We start from the raw sequence: 19457 nt of genomic DNA on the forward strand, positions 1-19457 counted from the left end.
GGGATTACACAGGACACGTGGTCTGATAAGCTAGATCAGTCACAGATAAGAGTGCTTCATGAGAAACACGAGATGTTAACGTCCAATAGCCGCTTGTTTCCTGGTCATCCGTCCTCCAGGACAGACCTGCCCAGTAAAGCAGACAGTTGTAACTTGAAACGAAATATACTGAAATCAAATCGGTTCTCTTCTCGTCTGAGCAAAGTATTCAGAAGAAACACACCATAATCTCTTTTAATTATTCAGAAACTTCTCCACATTAGATATTACACACTTACATCTAGAAAACATAGCTTTTGTTGTCATTAAACAGTCGCCGGTGCTCTGTCTTGAATCATTATAAGATATATTGAACAGCAAAAGAAACGCACGGTTCGAAAAAATTAAATTTCATAAAAATAAACGTTCATATTAATGTCTTCTATTTAAAAACTTGACAGAAAAACAGTTGCGTTACTTTTGTTGTTAATATTTGTTTATCGACAACATCATTTACGTACGTATATTGGTACAAGCGCATATATTTCTAGAGTTACACCGTGTTCATATCGGTTCTTATGTTTACACCTTCATTACTGCAAAACTCGTTGAAGTCTGTGCTTTTATGAAAATTAGTCAACGGTACATCATGGACGGCGTATTTCTTCTGTAAAGAACAGAAGTTTGGTAAAGGAACAACGCAGCATAACTCAACCCGTTCTATCATCAGCCAATCATGAAGCTGTACGTCCTTAATGGGCGTTGCCTAGTCGTTTCCTGCTTGATGGGAAAATACACACAAAGATATATATTGATTAAAAACATATGTAGATACATTCAGAATATACTGTTGCAGAAGACGTCATTACAGGCGTTACGTTGGCGTCTAGTGGTGTGTCAAACTAACAGACAACGACGTTACTATATGTTCAAAACCTCTCTCTCTCTCTCTCTGCGTGTGTGTGCGTGCGTGACTTACAGGAGATGTTGCGCTTACACGTGTATTCATTTAGAAGAAGACATGTGTTCATATAGATTAAATATTCACTTTATTCTTCGTTGAAAGTAAATAGATATTTTTATTATCTTGGGGTTTACGTAAGGATAACACTCGATTACATTGTTTGCACAGCTGCTTTCCAACTTACGTCCATCTAGTTAACATTACGCACCATGTTTTAAAGTATTCTGGTGTGACCCGACCAGGGGATCGAACCATGTCCATCCGCTCTCCACTACACCACGGAAGTCGCAAACAGTCTGTGAGAGACTTAAATCGGCGCAGTGATAGTCAAGTATGTGCGAATTGACAGCGTTACATGTAGTTTGGAACACGGAACACTTCGTTCACACATCGTGAATTTTATCCCGGTCGTGTTTTAGGAAAGTTATGTGGGGTGTGTTTGAAAAAAAGCCTGACCCATTCAAACCCACATATACATCCCACTGAGAGACGTGACCATCTTTGCTGTGGGAGACGTCTATGTTATACGTTACTTCACTGTCGTATTTGCTCCTTTCTTCCCTTGGGCTTTTTAAACTAATATGAAGGGGGTAAATCACGCATGGTAATCTCGATTTTTAATAATGCACTTCAATAATATTTGAGTAGGTCAAGTTTATCTAGCACGATTAATAACAATAATGAAGAATTTGTATTTGAACCCAGATGATCCATTTATTCAAAACCATTATCCTCCAACATTCAGTAAAATACGAAGATAGAAATCAAACATACTAACGTATACGAACAGCGACGTACCAAACAAAGGAAAATATACACACTTTACATAGTACAGATTACAAAGACACACTAAGCATTGTAGTCATAAAGAAATGCATATTTTTAATAGAACCAATCTATCTATCATAGCTGCTTGCTTTGCGCGTTATGAAAATGTAGTGGCAGTAATAATTACAAACAAAAGAACGGTGCAAAAAAAAGTGATTAAAAGTTTTCAATTTCCTGTTTATTTCCATGATAAATAAGAGTTAACATGGATTTACAGTTGTATTTGTATTCCCTAAACAGTGTGATTCCGGCCATGGTATTTTTGTTACTTGTAAAATGGTTATTTATTGCAACTCAAAATAATTAACACATTTAACGTCTGGGTTTTGTGAACCTAAATAGGGCCTCCTTTACTACAGGGGCAGATAACTCTCCTATATCAAATAGTCGATGTAAATAAGGAAGTGCGACGAGAAGCCAGGAAACAGCTGTCTGGCAGTATGCACGAGGTGTGAGAATTCCATGGAAACGGTAATCAGGTTTGTCACAGTGTTCTTTAGCAGTTTGGGCCAAATGTCTTAAGTGAAAATGGTCTGCGTTTCCTGCCAGTTGCACAGGTCCTTATACTAAGCAAGACTTTCGAACTCAACGGTCTCCCTCTTGCTTCTTTTCCGTGATAACCACAAACTGAAATATTTTGGCTTCTGTTTAATACTGCCGACGTTTTATTTTACACACGTGTGTCACCAGTCGGTTTCAAGAGTAATTTTCACGTAAGTAAAATTCAAACGTTTGTTTCCTGTAAAATCTTAAGAATTGTCATTTTTTGAAACTCCTACATTGATACATGAAGATGATCAATGTGTGTCATAGTGATAGATGATCATCTGTGGAAGAATATTGGGATGACTTTGATACGCAAAATGTCAGTAATTGTCATTGTTTATTTTGCGATCAACTGGCGTATTAAGTGTGTCCATGTCTTGAAATATATAGCCCAAAGACATATAACATATATATAGTCTTTGCACTATGACCAAGCATCAAAATATAACAGATACAAGTCGAACTTTGACCTGGTAAGAATGAACAACCATGCTTTCGGTCCTGAAATCAGAGACCATATTATAGATTACATTTACTAAATGGTCTCAGCTCAAATTCTCGTCAGAATTTCTCAAAATATACACTTTCTGGTTTTAACCAATAATAATTTGGGTCTCAATGAAAGGATCTCAGTGTGAAAAGTTTTACAGAAAACTCTATTGTCACTCCCAAGTTATGACGTTTCGAGGAGCCCAAAGTGTAACATTTCCTCAATGTAGAATTTTCAGCTTTGTTATTACATTGTGACATGGCGTTACATAATGTAACATATGTTGTGACAAGACTGTGTTATGACTTTCCAGCCCACAATCTTCCCACAACATTGCATTAACATTGAATGTTAGGTGGGAAGCTTTTAAAGATTTTCAGGAATTTTGCAATTGTGCTCCTAATAATACCTGTCACTTCTGCAGTTTTCATTCCATGCCATTTCATTCCATGTCTTTTGACACGTACAGTTATTTTCCTTTGGTATGATTTAAAAAAAAAGTTTTATTACCGTATTGTACAGTGTCATCATTATGACAAACAAACAAAAATTAAGCAAAGAAATAAGCAACTCAAAAAACCTCATGCTATTGTTTTTATTGGCCTAAACTGTAAACTTACAAGACCTATTTTTTTACAATGTATTTTGCTCTATATACTCTTCATAAAATACTTTTACTATAACTACAGAATAAGACTTTGACAGATGATTTTTTCATTTTTCTCTCCTGCCTTTAAGTTTTCTGTAAACAAAAATCCTTAAAACATGAACTATAGTTGGTCTGGCCCAAATGGTTTTTAAAAGTAAAATGTGACTTGTGTGGGTAATGACAACAATTTTGGGATCTTGCTAATTTCTAAGAGTGTATCTAGACTGTGAATTCCATAGCGGTACTCAGGTAGAGGTGGAGGTAGGTCTACTCTTCAACTTTTGTGAATTCCTCAATCTTGTCTTTCCACTTCACACAGAAAGCATGAATTCCCAAGGGGAAAAATACCAAAAGGGTAAGAGCACAGTTTTTTTTTTAAGACTACTTTGATGACCCTGATCCCAATCTCATTGTAAACTGAGCGAACGCTTTAACCACTAGGCTACCCCACCACCCCTTGACTGTATGATGTTTCATAGAATGTTCTAACTGCTTCATCTAGTGTATTAGTTTATTCATCCTTTGATTTGAAAGTGAACTTGTTTTCAGTCACCACGACAACTAGTTGCAGGACTGTGCAGATGGTAGGATGCGCGTGACATCGTTTGGATTAGGATGCAGAAGACCGAAGCGTGTTCTCATCATCTGTGTGCTGGTGCTGCTGCTCGTGGGTTGTCTCTACTTTATGCAGGTCGTCCAGGAGATCATACATGACATGAGCTGCTCTGAGCAGGAATCTCATGAGGTTCTGCAGCAGTATGTGAGTATAATGAAGGTACCATAGTGTACCAAACGCATTCTTGTGAATTCAAAATGATGTGCAGCTGGCAATGGTCTGTAGATGGAAGGGGCAGTGGGGTAGCCTAGTGGTTAAAGCATTTGCTCATGAGACCGAAGACATGGGTTTGATTCCCAACATGGGTACAATGTGTGGAGCCCATTTCTGGTGTTCCCCAATGTGATGTTGCTGGAATATATTGCTGAAAGCAGCATGAAACCCATCTCACTCACTCACTCACACAGTAGATGGATGGGTGTTTAGTAGCTTTGGATGGTGTACTCCTAAGGAAGCAGACAATACAATTTGAATGCAAACATCTGTTAACTTGGTGCTTTGAGCATTTTAGTTTGAAGTCTTGCAAGTCCAAACTTTCAATCCTATTACTCAGCCCTCAATGTCCCAACTCTAAATGTCCCAAACCTTAAGGTCCCAATGCTCAGCGTCCTAACCCTCAATGTCCCAATCCTCTCAAGTTACTGATTCAAATGCAAAGTGTCCAGTTGGGTTTTTTATTAAATGGAGCACTGACAAAAAGTATTTATATACACTATTAAAAGTCGAATAGTAATATTATGTGGTCAGAAGTTACCAAAGCAATCCCTCTCAGCAAAACTATGAAAGTCAAAAGTCCAAAGATATGTGTAGTCAGAAGGAAATATGTACACTAATGACTTGTATGATAAACAGAGAGTTAGCATTAGTATATAGTATATCATGTGACTGACTGGATCCAGGTTATCATAAAGGTACCAGTGCCCAACTTGGTACCTGTTTCATCTGATCACCTCATTCACACATCCTTACCCTAACACACTGTTAGCTAGGTTGAGTTGAAGCATGTATTCTTTTGAATATTAGCATGGTGACGTGACTAAAGTCATCCAGTATCACATGTTGTTATTTGTTATTTTAAGAAAGCAGCCTCTTTACTTTAATAAATTACAAATAATTTGAGAATAAATGATAACCTATGGGGATTTATGGATTATATTACCCTCTATCATGGACCTAATAGACACATTTACTTAGAATCATGATTAATACTCTTGTGTAACGTTACAACTCTGTGTGTGCATGTGTTGTGGGGAGGTGGGGGGAGAAGTTAGTCCAGTGGTTAAAGCATCCACTGGTCCTAGTCTTGGGTTCATTTCCCCACATGGGTACATTACATTGTGTGAAGCCCATTTCTCATGCTCACCCTGTGGTGATATTGCTGGAATATTGCTAAAAGTGCATAAAACTCAACTCACTTACTATGTGTGTATGTCCATGAATGATGAGTGCATGCATGTGCACAGTGGACTCCCACTGGGACATTTTCATTTTGAATCCGAGATGACCAGTCCTGAAATGAAGTGTCACCCCTTCAGGGAAACTCTGTAAATTTCAAGTCACCATTTAGTCATGTATGCTATGTTTCAATTTGTGAGTGAGTGAGTTTGACACCACATTCAGCAATATTTCAGCAACATCACAGCAAGGAATGCCAGATTTGGGCTTCATGCATTTTACCCAAGTGAGGAATCAAGCCTGGGCCTTCCACATGACGAGTGAACACCTCAGCCACAAGGCCATCCCACAGACCCAGCAGTTTGTGATGTCAACAACAGCTGATGACATATATAACATGATTTGTTTTGACTTTACATTGCATCAAGTCACCAATCAGCCTACAAAACAGAGAAAACTGACCTCACTGGCTCTTTACAATAACTGACCAGTCCTGATATGATGATCTAATGACCATCTTCTTTCTCACCTTCTACAGTGTCAGATGTACCGGGACAAACGTATAGTTGGCGATCTGTGCCCTCATCTGTGTGACAATGGCCCTAAAGTACAGTATAAGAAATGTACAAACTATCGTCAAGGAAAGCGGGTCTTCATTGTCCAGTGTCAAGACTTCTGCGAAGAAGGTGCTACAGTGAAAGCTGTCCTGAAAACAAACCACAAAAACTTCTCTGATTTCCTGAACGAGGAGTTCTCCTTTGAAAGAGAAGATCGAGAGACTAACGGCCCATCCATTGACTTCCTGCAGACAATGATTAAGGACACATTGCAAACGGACCTCCATATGACCCTCTCCAAAGAAACAGACCCAATAGCATTCATGTGGAAAGACAACTATTTGAACTATTATAAGAAAAATAATAAAAACAGCCAGTTCGCTCTAGCAAGATCAGTGTGGTCACTGGTTCGTCAGTCTGAGTATTTAATGATGATGGCCAATCAGGAACACCAGTTTATGCCACAGATATATGGGACTTGTGGACCACTCTACTTAATGGAGTACGCACCCCCTGGGGACATGCTTGAGCATGACGTTCAGTTTACCAATTTCCCCTGGGTTGTTAGAGCCAAGGTGGCCAAGGGCATTCTGGGTATTTTATGGTCGATTCAAGAAGATATGCATGAGCCTATGCACTTGTGTGATGTAAAGGGAGAGAACTTTGGAGTTGCGGAAAACGGTCAAGTGAAACTGATCGACACGGACACTGTGTTTTATGATAGTAAGATGCTGGAAGAGCTTGCCACTGGGAAGTGTTCTCGGAACAATGAGTGTAACTTCTTTGACTGCCGTGGCTGGTGTGATTCCAAGACAGGTATCTGTGCTAAGTTTCGCATCAACAGCAACCTACAGGTGAGTCGTGTTGACGGAGTAAGTTGTTCAGACACACCTACATATTGCTGCATCTACAACAACCTTCATTACCATCACTTAATGCTCCTCAGGAGCCGTGAAACTGCAGGTTAGATTGGTCTTCAGTAACCCATGCTTGTAGCAAGAGGTGACTAACGGAATCGGGAGGTCAGGCTCGCTGACTCGGCTGACACATCGTATCCAAATTGCATGGGTCGATGCTCATGCTGTTGACCAATGATAATCACGATAATGGCGAATAATATTTGTAAATTTACCATTGTGAATAGGATGTTTGAATGTTAAAAAGCTTCATTATAGACTATGTGGTAGTTCTTTCATCTAATCACTTGAACTTGGTCCAAATACACCACAGCCTGGCCACTGGTCATTGGGCAGTGAATTGTCAAGGGCGTAGCCCAAGGTGCAAATTCATCAGCCAATCAACGGTGACCAGGCGTGAACCAAGTTTGAGTGATTGGTTGAAGTGACTTGTTTGTACCATGCCCACATTCTGCCTTCAAATTTTGATATCTGTGCAAAATATTTAAATTTGAAATCATTCTGTTTGAGACTGTTACCATGGTGTTAAACTCTAGGATGATACAAATGATGACAACACTCTCTCATGACCTGTTGATGTAATGGAAACTGCCTCTACTGTCTTAGAGGGATTGACCCAGTTATGAGCATCGAAGAAGGGTAATGGGCAACTTTCAAACTGGACTTTAATGTAGACCAACTAGTCCAGCTCAAAATGTTGGTTCTCCTGTCACAAGGTATACATCCACTTGAAACAGACAACTTTCTTTGTTCAACGTAGACATGGCTAAAATTGCAAACAGCCAATCCGAGAGTAGCTGTCAAAGGCAGCTCAAAACACTGGTGTGTATGAAAGAGACAGCAGTCAGGACATGGTGCGGTAAATGATAAATGCTGTTATGTTGGTTGTCATAAATAAGATCCTAAATATCGTTTTGCATGTTTCCAGAGTGTGTGCCAGGATGTGTTTCTTGGCAAGCTAATGGACTCTGTTGGAGGTCTGCTGAGAAATCCCCCTCGCGCTATCAAGGCTCAACTCAAATCCATCCTGGACAAATGTGCCTTCAGTCAGACCTCTGAAGATGGTATACCCGTCCAAAAACCATCAGAGGAATTATATTGGCGCTTGTATAACCTTCTACAGAACAGCATTGACAACCAGAGTTAACCAGTTACCATGGTAATATCTCTCAGTCCCATTTTGTGTTGTCAAGGATCAAGTTAACTTATTTGCACATAGTCTGTCCTTCTCCATGATATATTGATAACTCAGTATACATTCCACAGCTTTGGAATGCATGAAAACAATGGCAAAAGAGTGAATACAGTGGATATAGTGCATCAGTATGTACAATTGCTATGCAGTGCATGAATACGTTCAGTTGATTTGCACTGCATGAGTGCATTTAGTTACAATACATTCAGTTGCTATGCAAACACTATGTAGTGCAGTACTGACATGCCTATATTCAGTAAACTGACAAAATGACACCATTTTAGACTTATCAAATGTCATCTTATTTGCTGACATTGAAGTTTTGTGTAATTTGATTTCATTGATAATTTTTATAAATTTGAAGTTAACATAATCAATTCCAAGATGATCACTGCAATGAGAAAAAAGATTAAGAAAAAGAGTTAGTTCAAAGTGCATTTAGTTTAGTAAAATAAACATTCTATACATTGTTTTTAATTGTTCATTGAGTTTAATCAACAAAAACACCTCAAAATAAAACCAAATGTTTTTTTCTGAATTAACAAATATTAGAGTTATAAAAGTAATCAAATGATATACTGTACCATTGAGATTTGATAATTACATTAATTATTGAGATTTTATGTTTCCTATCAAGAATTTGATACAATGAATATTACTGTTGCACTTTCTCAGGTATTTTGCTGTGATACGATTCTTTGTCATGTAATCCCAGTGAATATGTATCCATGGTTAAGGGGAACATAGTGGAAACAGGCATTTATGATGGTTTAAATATTATATATGATCAGTGCTGTTGGCATTAGCTGTATTCATGTAATCTGAATAGGACTTACTGCTTGGCAAGTATTAGATGAGCCACAACCAACACAAATGACCCCAATTTGCATATGGGAACCCCTCCAGAACATTCCATTTGAAACAAGAGGGAAACAGGTTGTCATCTAAATATTGAAAAGTGCCATTTCCTCATGTGAATCGTGTTTTGATTGTTATATCATACCACTGGACACATGTTAAGCAGAAGCGGCATTGAGTTTACGCCAAGGTAAAGTGTGTATTGCACGTGCATTATCATTGATCTACCTCATGTACCTGTAACAACCAAGTGTATTCGTCTACATTCCCTGCCCCCATCTACTTGTCACAAACGTGTTTACTGTGCAGGCTCATCTAATACGTGTCAAGTGAAGGATGAAGCAGTGGTGTGGAGTCCAGTGTTATTATTCTGAAGACATCATACCCAAGTTCATACTCACAGAGGAAGGGTTCAGTGTCAGATTCATGTATATACATAATGTGAGCTGCATGTCTCATCATGCTCTATCTTCAGGGCTCTCTGGGTTTTGTGTTGTTTTGACATTTATTTCATTATGCTAATGTATTTTTGCTTGTTGAATGTTTTATTCATTTGTCTTGTCCTGACCAGTTGGAGGAAATCCAGAAACATGTAGTTTGATATTTTCAACTATTAACTGTTTAGTTAGTGTCATGTGTGGTACGGCTGATTCAAAAGATGACTAAAGAAAAGAATGATTGATAGTGATAATGAAAGGCAGATAACACTTTGTTAGTGAAAGTTATTTTAAAAATTTGGGTTAGTGTGATTTTCATGAGTGACTAGATGTTCTTTTTCTATGTTGACGAAGTTCTCAAAGAGTAAAATATTCCAGCCTTACATATTAAAACTGATAATACTTGTCCATTTTGTTACAAAACAAAGGTTTCCAGAGCACTGTTTTTGTGAACTGTAATAGTTTAGACACAAGTGGTGTCTTTCTGGAATTATGTTTGATTAGAGAGATGACATCCTGTGCATTAGTAGAATGTGGACAGAATTATCTGGAAGTTATTCTCATGAACACTTTTCATGAATATAATTAATTACTGTAATGATGATTGGGATTCAGTGAATCAAAACATCAATAAAGTATTTGAACGAGTAAGGAGCATAGTAAATAATAATTGCCATATAAAATCTTCCAGTTTTTTCTGATCAATTCACGACCCTGGAAAAATATTTTCCATTGCAACTAAAGAAATTGTCAGACTGAAAATGTATGTTTTGATCTACATGAAAATCGCATAATGATAGGACATAGTTCATTGCTATTCATGATTTTATCAAATACAGCTTTCTCATCTTGACCTGATCAAGAGAATACTACTGCATTGCGTGACTGTGTCACAACTGGTTGGGTCTATTGTTATGAATAGGTGCACCTTTGCTTCTGCTGTGAAAATAGAGTTATTATTGGACAGTCGAGACGGTATTGTTCTGCTGATGTTGATATTTGAAGATATTGCATTCCTGCTGCTGCTGCATCGTCACTGGAACCGTCCACTCAGCATGACTCTCACAGCTGGTTCTGCTTGACCTGATCAAGTGAATAGTGACTGTGTCACAACTGATTGGGTCTATTGTTGTGAAGGGGTGCACCTTTGTCAGTTGATTTTCAACATTTCCGAACAGCCGAGATAAGGTCGCCTTTTGACATCTCAGTGTCAAGAAAATGTCAACAATGTCCTAACTTTCAGGAACTAGCAAGAAGCTACAGATATTTTAATGTGTCTGATTCTGGCTTTAGGGCAGCAAGCAGCTGTAGCAGCCATTGTTTCAAGTGATAATACTGACAAATGAACTGGTCGTAGAGAGTGATAGTGAGAATGAATCAGATTTTGAGAGTAACTGATGTCTGTATGTTGTAAGGTTAGTAAACCAAAATAGATAGCATATGACCCTATAAACAATTCAGTTAAAACCTGAAATGACTGGGGTTCTTTTTCATCAGTATCGATTTCCAGGACAAGTACTGTAATGAATTCATGATTTAATCCTTATCAGAACAACAACATCTTTAACATTCTCTGCTCCACTATGTAATGAAGTTACCTTGACCAGCTGCTCATGCCATTTGACCTCATGGGTCATGCATATGCAGAGTAGCTCAGGTCAAGCTGAACAAGTTTTAGTTGTATAGAAGTAAAGATGGGTCATTGCTGAATTTTTTTCCAAGTGTATATGTTGTTTTATGTGAGGTCTGTGACTGAAGGTTAGGATGCATGTATCCCCGATCATTGTACACATACATGACCTATCCATATGAATATTATTTTAAAATTTTTAACAACTGTTGTATAGCAGAGGTTTCTGTTTGGTTTTGAATTTGCTTATTATGTTTGCAAGTGTAAAAATGTGTTAATCAGGACATTATTGTTGAACTGGCTGAACTAAAAGTATTACTTATAGTCAAGTCTTACACAACAAATTATCGGATTAAGGAGGATATCAGACTAAATAGATTAGACTAAAATACGTTTATTCAACTTATTACCAACAAAAGCGTCGGATAAAGCTGATAAATGGAGGTTGGACTAGCAAGACTTCACTGTACTTGGATTTTTTTTTATGTGTCTCTGGGGTTTTTTTTCTTTTAAATCAAAATGACATTGTGTGAATCTGTTGTTATTTTTATCCATTTAGACGCAAAAAGTGTCTTAAAGGCACAATGTCACACATTTTCTACAATATTTGGACCTATATTACATATATATATAGCGGGGCACTCACTTTACCTTCCTATTGGTGCAATAAATGGACTTACAAATACATTACAGCCTGAAATTGATAACTGATACTTTAAAGCGAACTTCTTGCAAACAGAAAACAGCTGCCATATATGGAATGTAAACGATTGTTCCATACATCAAAAACTGTCGTACATGGTGTTGTCAGTGTTTGCCCAACTGGTTTCAAAAACACAAGTTGTGCTATATGAAAGCTTCCCTGAGAACTGATAGTATTATTGTGAAAAATGCATTATGTATTTTTTCAAAAATGTGGTTTGACATTGTGCCATTAAACATATTGGTTGTAAGAAGAAGTTTTTTGCTTTACGCATTGCTTGCATAGCAGTATACATTCTTAATGGTTGGAGAGTGAGTGTTCAAGTGAATGTGCATGAGTACCCAAACATAGTAAATAAATCATCTATGTACAGATATGAGGACATAACACACTTTATTGATAACAATTTCCTTTTTGCTCTTTTTTGATGTTTCCATAAAATGTGTCATGTTTTTATGTCCATCGAGTTTATAAATACCCATCAGGAACTAGATACAGGCAGTCCCACATAGTCCAGAATGGAACACAAGTATCAGTGGGAAAATTATGGTATCTGAAATGTCATTTATCATGTTTATAGATCATGGAATCTCTACTTCAGATATTTAGTAACGGAAAGATGTTTAGTAATGAAAAAGATATGTAGTAATGGAAAAGATATTTAGTAATGAAAAAGATATTTAGTAATTCAGACAGTTTGGTATAATAGCACCACTGTGTGACTCAATGTTCTATTTTTTTCTGATTGTTGCTATGGTTATCAGACATCTGATATTGCACCCAGTATGCACAAATAATATGGAGTGGACCACTCATGAAACTTAAAATAGCGTCTGCAAGGATCAGATTTTAGTAAGTGTATATGACCATCCATTCTTCATTTCTCCACTCATATTGTCGTGTTATGACATGTTATTTCAAAAAGTCGTTATTGCCATTTGATGCCAGCTTATAGATGACCATGAGTTCTCAATAACCATATTGAGACTCATCGTCATGGCTACTGCTGTCAGAGTGCCTGGGACTCACATACGGACCAAGGTAAATCCAGGATATTGTTGCTGCTGTCAGTATTTTGCTTTGTGGCGATATTCACCACTGCTGGTGGAACTGCATGATGTGGATCGCAGGGATTATCATGTCCATTTGTCTCATTGGAATTGGATCTTTTACTCAGATATGATACCTCTTTGTGTGAAAGTATAAAACTCTTCCACAGATGACCGTGTTTGGTGAATTTACAGCCAGTCAGTGTAACAGCTTCTTTGATTTTTTAAATCAACATTACCGAATCCAGGTTATCAATAAACAGAATTATTGTTAAGTATATGGCTTGCTCCTCTGCACTGTGGAATTAAACTCAAAGGTTTATCTCACATGACTATATGCCCTTATCGGATATGACTATTGGGGGTTATCAGATCATCACAGAGGTACTGTATTGACATGAAGGTCTGATATTTATGAGAAGTTCCACATTTCAATCATTCCATCTAACTTTCCATCTGGCTTTTTTTGCTGTTGTGCTGATCCAATTTGTTTTGTGGTTTATATATGGGGGCAACATATTTTTGTTATGCAGGATGTTTATATCTTTTAATAAATATTTTGGTAATCAACTGCCTTTATTCTTTGTTTGTGTTGTGATACCATGCAGATCTGCACTGAGCAGTCTGACAAGTAGGATGGTACCCAAACACCTTGCCATTTATGCCAAAGAATTCAGTTGGCATGGCAACACTAGGGACTGGCCTTGCTCCTGTGGAGTTACACCATGTTAATCAATGACTTATGTTTATGCCAAAACACAGATGGCAGAAAAAGTTGTTGAGGGCATAAGAGCAAGCCGCATGCAAGGAAAACCAGTCTTGCTTATGATCAGTCTGGTTGCAGGAGTGGCAAGGTGTGGGACGCAGTCACCCTGATTTGGGTGTGTGAGTAAACATCTGACTAGTTGACAATGTGTTCACAAAATACTGTGTTTATTGGCAGACATGTTGAAGTGCAAGATCCCAATGAAAGACCACATCTTGCCAATGTCGTTTTTGCAAAGGCCGATCACGAAACGCCTATTACAGGATGACAATACGTCACTCTCATGGCAATAAATAAGTTGTTCATCCATATATTGCCATCCTTCCTTACATTTTGTACGACTGTCATGTTTTGACGTCTGCTAGTTACTTAATATGTTAGCATTATTGCAGCTATGACACGCATTAACCAAGTCACTCATGAGCCTCTTTCAGCATGCAACTCATATAGGTATTTTGCTGATACTGACTCTCTTGTAATGGAATGCACACAGAGACAAGAATGATCCCATCTGCAGATCTACAACAGTAGTCTGAAACACAGGCGCTGTTGGGTGTATCATTTGTAACTCAAGGGGCCATCTTCCTGATCCTTCAGTGGCCGTCTGTCACCACTGTGATTCTGAGAGACAGACCATACACAGTTCAAACCCTAGACTGAAACAGTAAAATGTCTTTATTTTCTCTATGTATATTTTAATTGATGTGTGGTTTATCAGTAGTATGCACAAGGATATTTGTTTCATCGTATGTAAATAAAAAAAAATGAGCACACTCTTGTTGGAGTATGACTGACATCAATCTGGCAAACCGCTTGCTTCCTCTTCCCGTTGGGTGTTGGGCTGGTCAGTGACATGGTTCATGAGAACTGGGGTGATGGTTCTGCCCCAGGCTTATGCCACTGCTGGAGAAGTCTGGTAGACATCTGCAGCTGTGGCACATGCATGATATTATTGAGCTTTATTCCTTGGAGGGATTTCACCAAGCCAATTTTGTATGAAAAGCGCCCTCCAACAATGTAGCAGATACACCATTGTCACTTTCATATGTGAATCTAGATGCAAGTATAATTAAGAAAAAGTCTTAAAATGTTAAAACGAAATGTCCCTGTTATTTAAGTAGCTCAGACTGGTAGATTTACAAGGTGGACAGAGCAGTGGCAGTATTTTGCTCCTTTTGCATTTCATGATTGATTTAAGTGTGAAAAAGTAGATGTCATCACGCCGAGAGACTAACTTTGGGGAACGGACATGATGTCATTGACTAAAATGAGAAAAAATAACAATTATCCTGACAAATAACCTGCACATGATGTCTCGTGAAAAAGTAAAAGGTAGGAAGTGTCATAGCAAGAGCATTTCCTACATCCAGTGACGGTAGTGGTCGAGGACTTTCCCATCGTAACTGCAGGAGGTAGTTCTGCCAGTGAGGAGACAGTGGAAGGTGGAGTGTGGTTCTCAGCAATGCCCTTTCCATCAGTAAGGCCAATCGACGGTGGAAGGTGTTGTCAAAAATCTTCTCTAGTTCATCAAAAAAAAATTATTTATGATACACTAAATTGACATGTAAGTCTATGGAATCGGGTCAAGTGGCCTAATATAAATGGCACGAGTCTGTACCAATGCCAAAGCAGAGACTTCAACCACACAATGGTGACTGTACTTTTCTCTGTAATTTCATTTCATCAGTTGAAGGTAACCTGTTAACAATGGTGCAACATAAAATACACAATACAGAGAGTATGGGGATGTAACGACTCGTTTACATTGTACATGGGGGCTATCCATATACCTATCACTTCCTTTGTCGTGTTGTGCGGTTTCATTATTTCTTAAAATTTGTGACACTACCAAAATGTATGTGGGTTTTTACATCCCTCACAAAGTTGGAGTTGTGTTCCGTCCATCCGAGATGGTGGAAACAGATTTTCTCAAAAGCCGTAATAGATTTGGGAACCAAATTTTGTATGTTTTCAGGACATGAATGCTTTGATGGGGTTTGAAAAGGGAAACCATGTTACGATTCTTTACGAAACTAAGACTCTTGTCATGCGTTTCCTGACGTTAGTGCACGTTATCCTCAGATTTTCTCAGTAACCATTACAGTTCACAGATAGGAAAATGAAACGTTTTCAGGGCATGAATGTAGTAAACCCCAAACAAACAAACCTAACAGACAGGCACCAAACAGGTACGGAACACTGTGGCGTTGGATACTGATGACCATGTTCACTTCTTTGCACTGCTTGGTTTATCGTGAACAAATTATAATGCAAATATTGTGTCCTTAGCCACAGCTAATTCTCAACAACATGGCCTTAGATTTTCGCAGCTGTGGTAGGATAACATGCATCACCCAAGTCAGCATGCCTGGCTACCCGATCTGATTCTGTTATTGAAATTGAAAACCTGGATCTTTGCTAACAGTTTCCCACAAGATGAAAAATAAAATCTCAATACTTGTGACATTGGTTTCTTAGGTGTATGATAACAGTACCAAAAATCGCCTAAAAATTGCACTTGAATTTACACCATAGGCATCCCAGGGATTAAACCCCGAGATGATTCATTTTTTGCATATCAGACCCAGTCGTCAGCATCCGTGTGAATCGTCAGTCATATGTCCAACTGAATCATTCTTAATATTTTCAAATACTTCATAGTGTAATGAATAACAAATAAATATAGCTAAGAATATTTATTCACAAAATAATCTTACATGCTCGCAATATTTATGCTTACAACCACCAATAAATAACATCTTTATATATAGCATCTTCATCTGCTAAAAGACATACATTTACTTGAAACAGTACATGCACTCAAGCAATTGATGCAGTAAACAATTCAGACCCTTAGTCTTTAACAGATGCAGAATCAAAGTATTTTCAATATTTTGGTGTAGAAAACATCCCGTTTCAAACATATCAAGAAGACCTTAAGAGGTTTAATATATAAAAGCATTATAGATGATCAAATAGCAAGATATGTTCATGAACAAATCATGATTTTATACAAGAATAATCATTATTATGTATTTTGAAAAATCTGTTCAGCCTTGCCCACAGTGCTTTCTGTGCTGATCAGTTCACAGAATTACAGAGATGATGGTTTTGTTTGAATTTTCAAAACTTAAATACAGTTTCTGTTGGAAACAAATGAATTCATGTGGATACAATAAAACCTCTTGCAATCTGAACAACAATTTTTACTGGAAAATGACTGTTACCCTTCCCACTACTGATCAGTTAAAACAGGTCTAGGGCCAATGTAGTTCCATAAGATTCCTCCTGAAGGAAATATGAGAGACTTCAAAATGACTTAGTTCCAGAGCCAACCAGGCCCTGATTTCTCGAAACAAACTTAAGTTTTTACCCAAATCTCAAATTGAGTTTCACAATTTGAAACAGCTGAATTTTTAACTCAACTGCATTTGTGAAATATAATAGCCAAAACAACTTAAGAAATCTAACCATCAAACTCAAATTGTCCCATATATTTTGAGTTTTATGTCAATTTCAGTTCATTCTGTGAAATGCGTTTTCTCAAATTTGAGTAAAAAATCAGACATAAGTTTGTTTCGAGAAATCGGGGCCTGAAGTCTCCTCTAATACTGCCTCTAAGTACTGAATGGGAGATGGCACTATGATCACACAAGTTGAAATTGGAATTGTTGCACCCCAGGGGTAACTGAAAAAACATGGATTGGATATCACATATAATCATAAGCCAGTTCTTGTACTTTCAACAATTTTCTTCAATGATACCCAACTTATAATAGTTATGTAATGGTGGGTCAGCTTCATGTTAGGGAATGACCGTGACAATGCAGGATTCTTACAACTCTTAAAACTCTCCAGACTACCTTAATAAGGGTGTGACTACCACTTAAACCCATATTATTGGATCCTGACCTGCCCAAGGGAGGTAACTCAAAGCATACAGACAACCATGACCTCCTGGCCACCCAAATTAAAGGTTTTGAAAGGATCATAAATACTAAAATGTACATATGTAAAATAAAATTCACCAGGATGGTTCAAACAAAAGTTGTCTATACAGTAAGCAGCACGCACACAGGGCAGCTGCTACACCCTCTTGCATAGTGGACAGTCAGGTGTATTGCTATAAGGCAACCGCAAATTGCCTAAATCAGCAGTTAAACTCAATAAGCAAAAATATAACAAACACACCTATCCCCTCATACACACAGGATAAAATGAACACACAAATAGGGCTTTCTGATTGTTTCAACATTCCTAAAGGATGACATACGTTTTGTAAGAAGGGAATTTGGGGGAAGGCATTTTGTTTTTGAAGACTTAATTCTGAAAAACACAATACTATAAACCAGAATTAATAGTGTCTTTACGATTTAGTTCTGTTGGTAGTTGGAGTTAAAAAATAATCTGGCTTCCCTGGTTTCATTTGTTTAAAGAATTCCTGAATTTGACTCGTTAGTTTAAAATTTCTGTGATTAAAAAAAGGCAGATAGATTAAACCATGTAAGGCCTAAGAAAATGTGGATTTGCTACAACTAACACTTTATGACCTATATTTGCAGATATTTCATTGATATCAACTAGCAATAGAACACGATTTCCTACAATCATAAGTTCCTGTGATAATGCCATATCAGCCGTTTTAATCAAAGGTAGTTATTGACTAGATGAGAAGTCTATTTTTGAGACTTCCAGTCATTTGTTGTGTTGTTTGATGGACAAACTGAACACATTACCCTGAGTAGCATATTCAATGTAATATTCTCACAATTGTAATATCCCTACTATTGACAATGTAATATCCTTACAATGTAATATTCCTACCATGACAATGTTGGTTGGTTGTTTGGTTTGTTGTTTAACGCATCATTCAGTCTAGTGACAATGTATACCCTACAGTGACTGCATAAGATCCCTGCTATTATAAGGGTAACGCTATTTTTCATTATCATTTGCAGAAGCCTGAGGTCTTTCATTAACTGCCCGATGAAGGAGGGCAGCTGAAAAGACCGGGGACTCCTGCAAATGATAATGCCCTGAAAAATAGCGTTACCGTTATTATAGCTAAAATGAATAGAATTTTTAATAAAATAAGAATAAAAACAGCGGCATCGGTTTAGAAGCATTTACTGCCAACAACAAAACGACAGAGGTCACTAACACACATTTTACAAACATTGACACATCAAAGAACAACACAGATGACGTCACTATTGAGAGACTTTGACCTCTGCTCATACTACCAGCCGCCATTGTTTTCAGTGATCAACAACGTTAGACTTCAAGTCGATATTTTCATTGCTGTATGTTGTCATTTATGATACAATTGTTATGGTTGGCACAGGCTGGAAAGTGCATAATGGCATAAGCACATGTGACGAATGTGAGCCAGATATATGGTCAATAATGAACCCAAGTTCAAACGAGCCGTAGGTGATTGAACTTCAACAGTTGAGCTACTTATGACGTCACCTAACAACAGGCTTGATAATGGCCCGTCATATAAGCATTTTGCATGCATTATCAAGTTACCGTGGCCCGTTCATTTCTGATAACGTGCAGTCGTTTTAATGATAATTCTATCCATTTTAGCTATAAGACAATGTAATAGCTTTTTTTTGTCAATGTAATATCATTGCCGGCTATGACAATGTAATATCCCTACTATGAAAATTGAATAATTTCCTTACTATGACAAAGTAAAATTATGAATATGCAAGCACTTAAACTGAATAGACATTAGTCACCAATAAAGGTCAGGCATACATGCATCATATCTTCATATGAGATCAAATCTTTGATAGTCATACAGCTTTCATTGGGATGTCAGTTCATGACAAATACTTGGCACACATTTGTGAAGGAGTCTTGTCTTGAC

At 37.6% G+C, this 19457-nt stretch overlaps 1 protein-coding gene across 1 annotated transcript; it reads left to right on the forward strand.

The window, feature by feature from the left end:
* The first annotated feature begins 2138 nt into the window (after nucleotides 1-2138).
* Nucleotides 2139-13383, forward strand: LOC137258868 (divergent protein kinase domain 1C-like). The gene is made up of 4 exons (XM_067796565.1): nucleotides 2139-2242; nucleotides 4006-4216; nucleotides 6006-6878; nucleotides 7870-13383. Exons 2-4 carry the CDS (start codon nucleotides 4046-4048, stop codon nucleotides 8086-8088), a joined length of 1263 nt encoding a protein of 420 aa, XP_067652666.1. The 5' UTR covers nucleotides 2139-2242; nucleotides 4006-4045; the 3' UTR covers nucleotides 8089-13383.
* The last annotated feature ends 6074 nt before the right edge of the window (nucleotides 13384-19457 follow it).

Source organism: Haliotis asinina, chromosome 12, assembly GCF_037392515.1.
Source record: "Haliotis asinina isolate JCU_RB_2024 chromosome 12, JCU_Hal_asi_v2, whole genome shotgun sequence".
NCBI classification, from domain to species: domain Eukaryota; kingdom Metazoa; phylum Mollusca; class Gastropoda; order Lepetellida; family Haliotidae; genus Haliotis; species Haliotis asinina.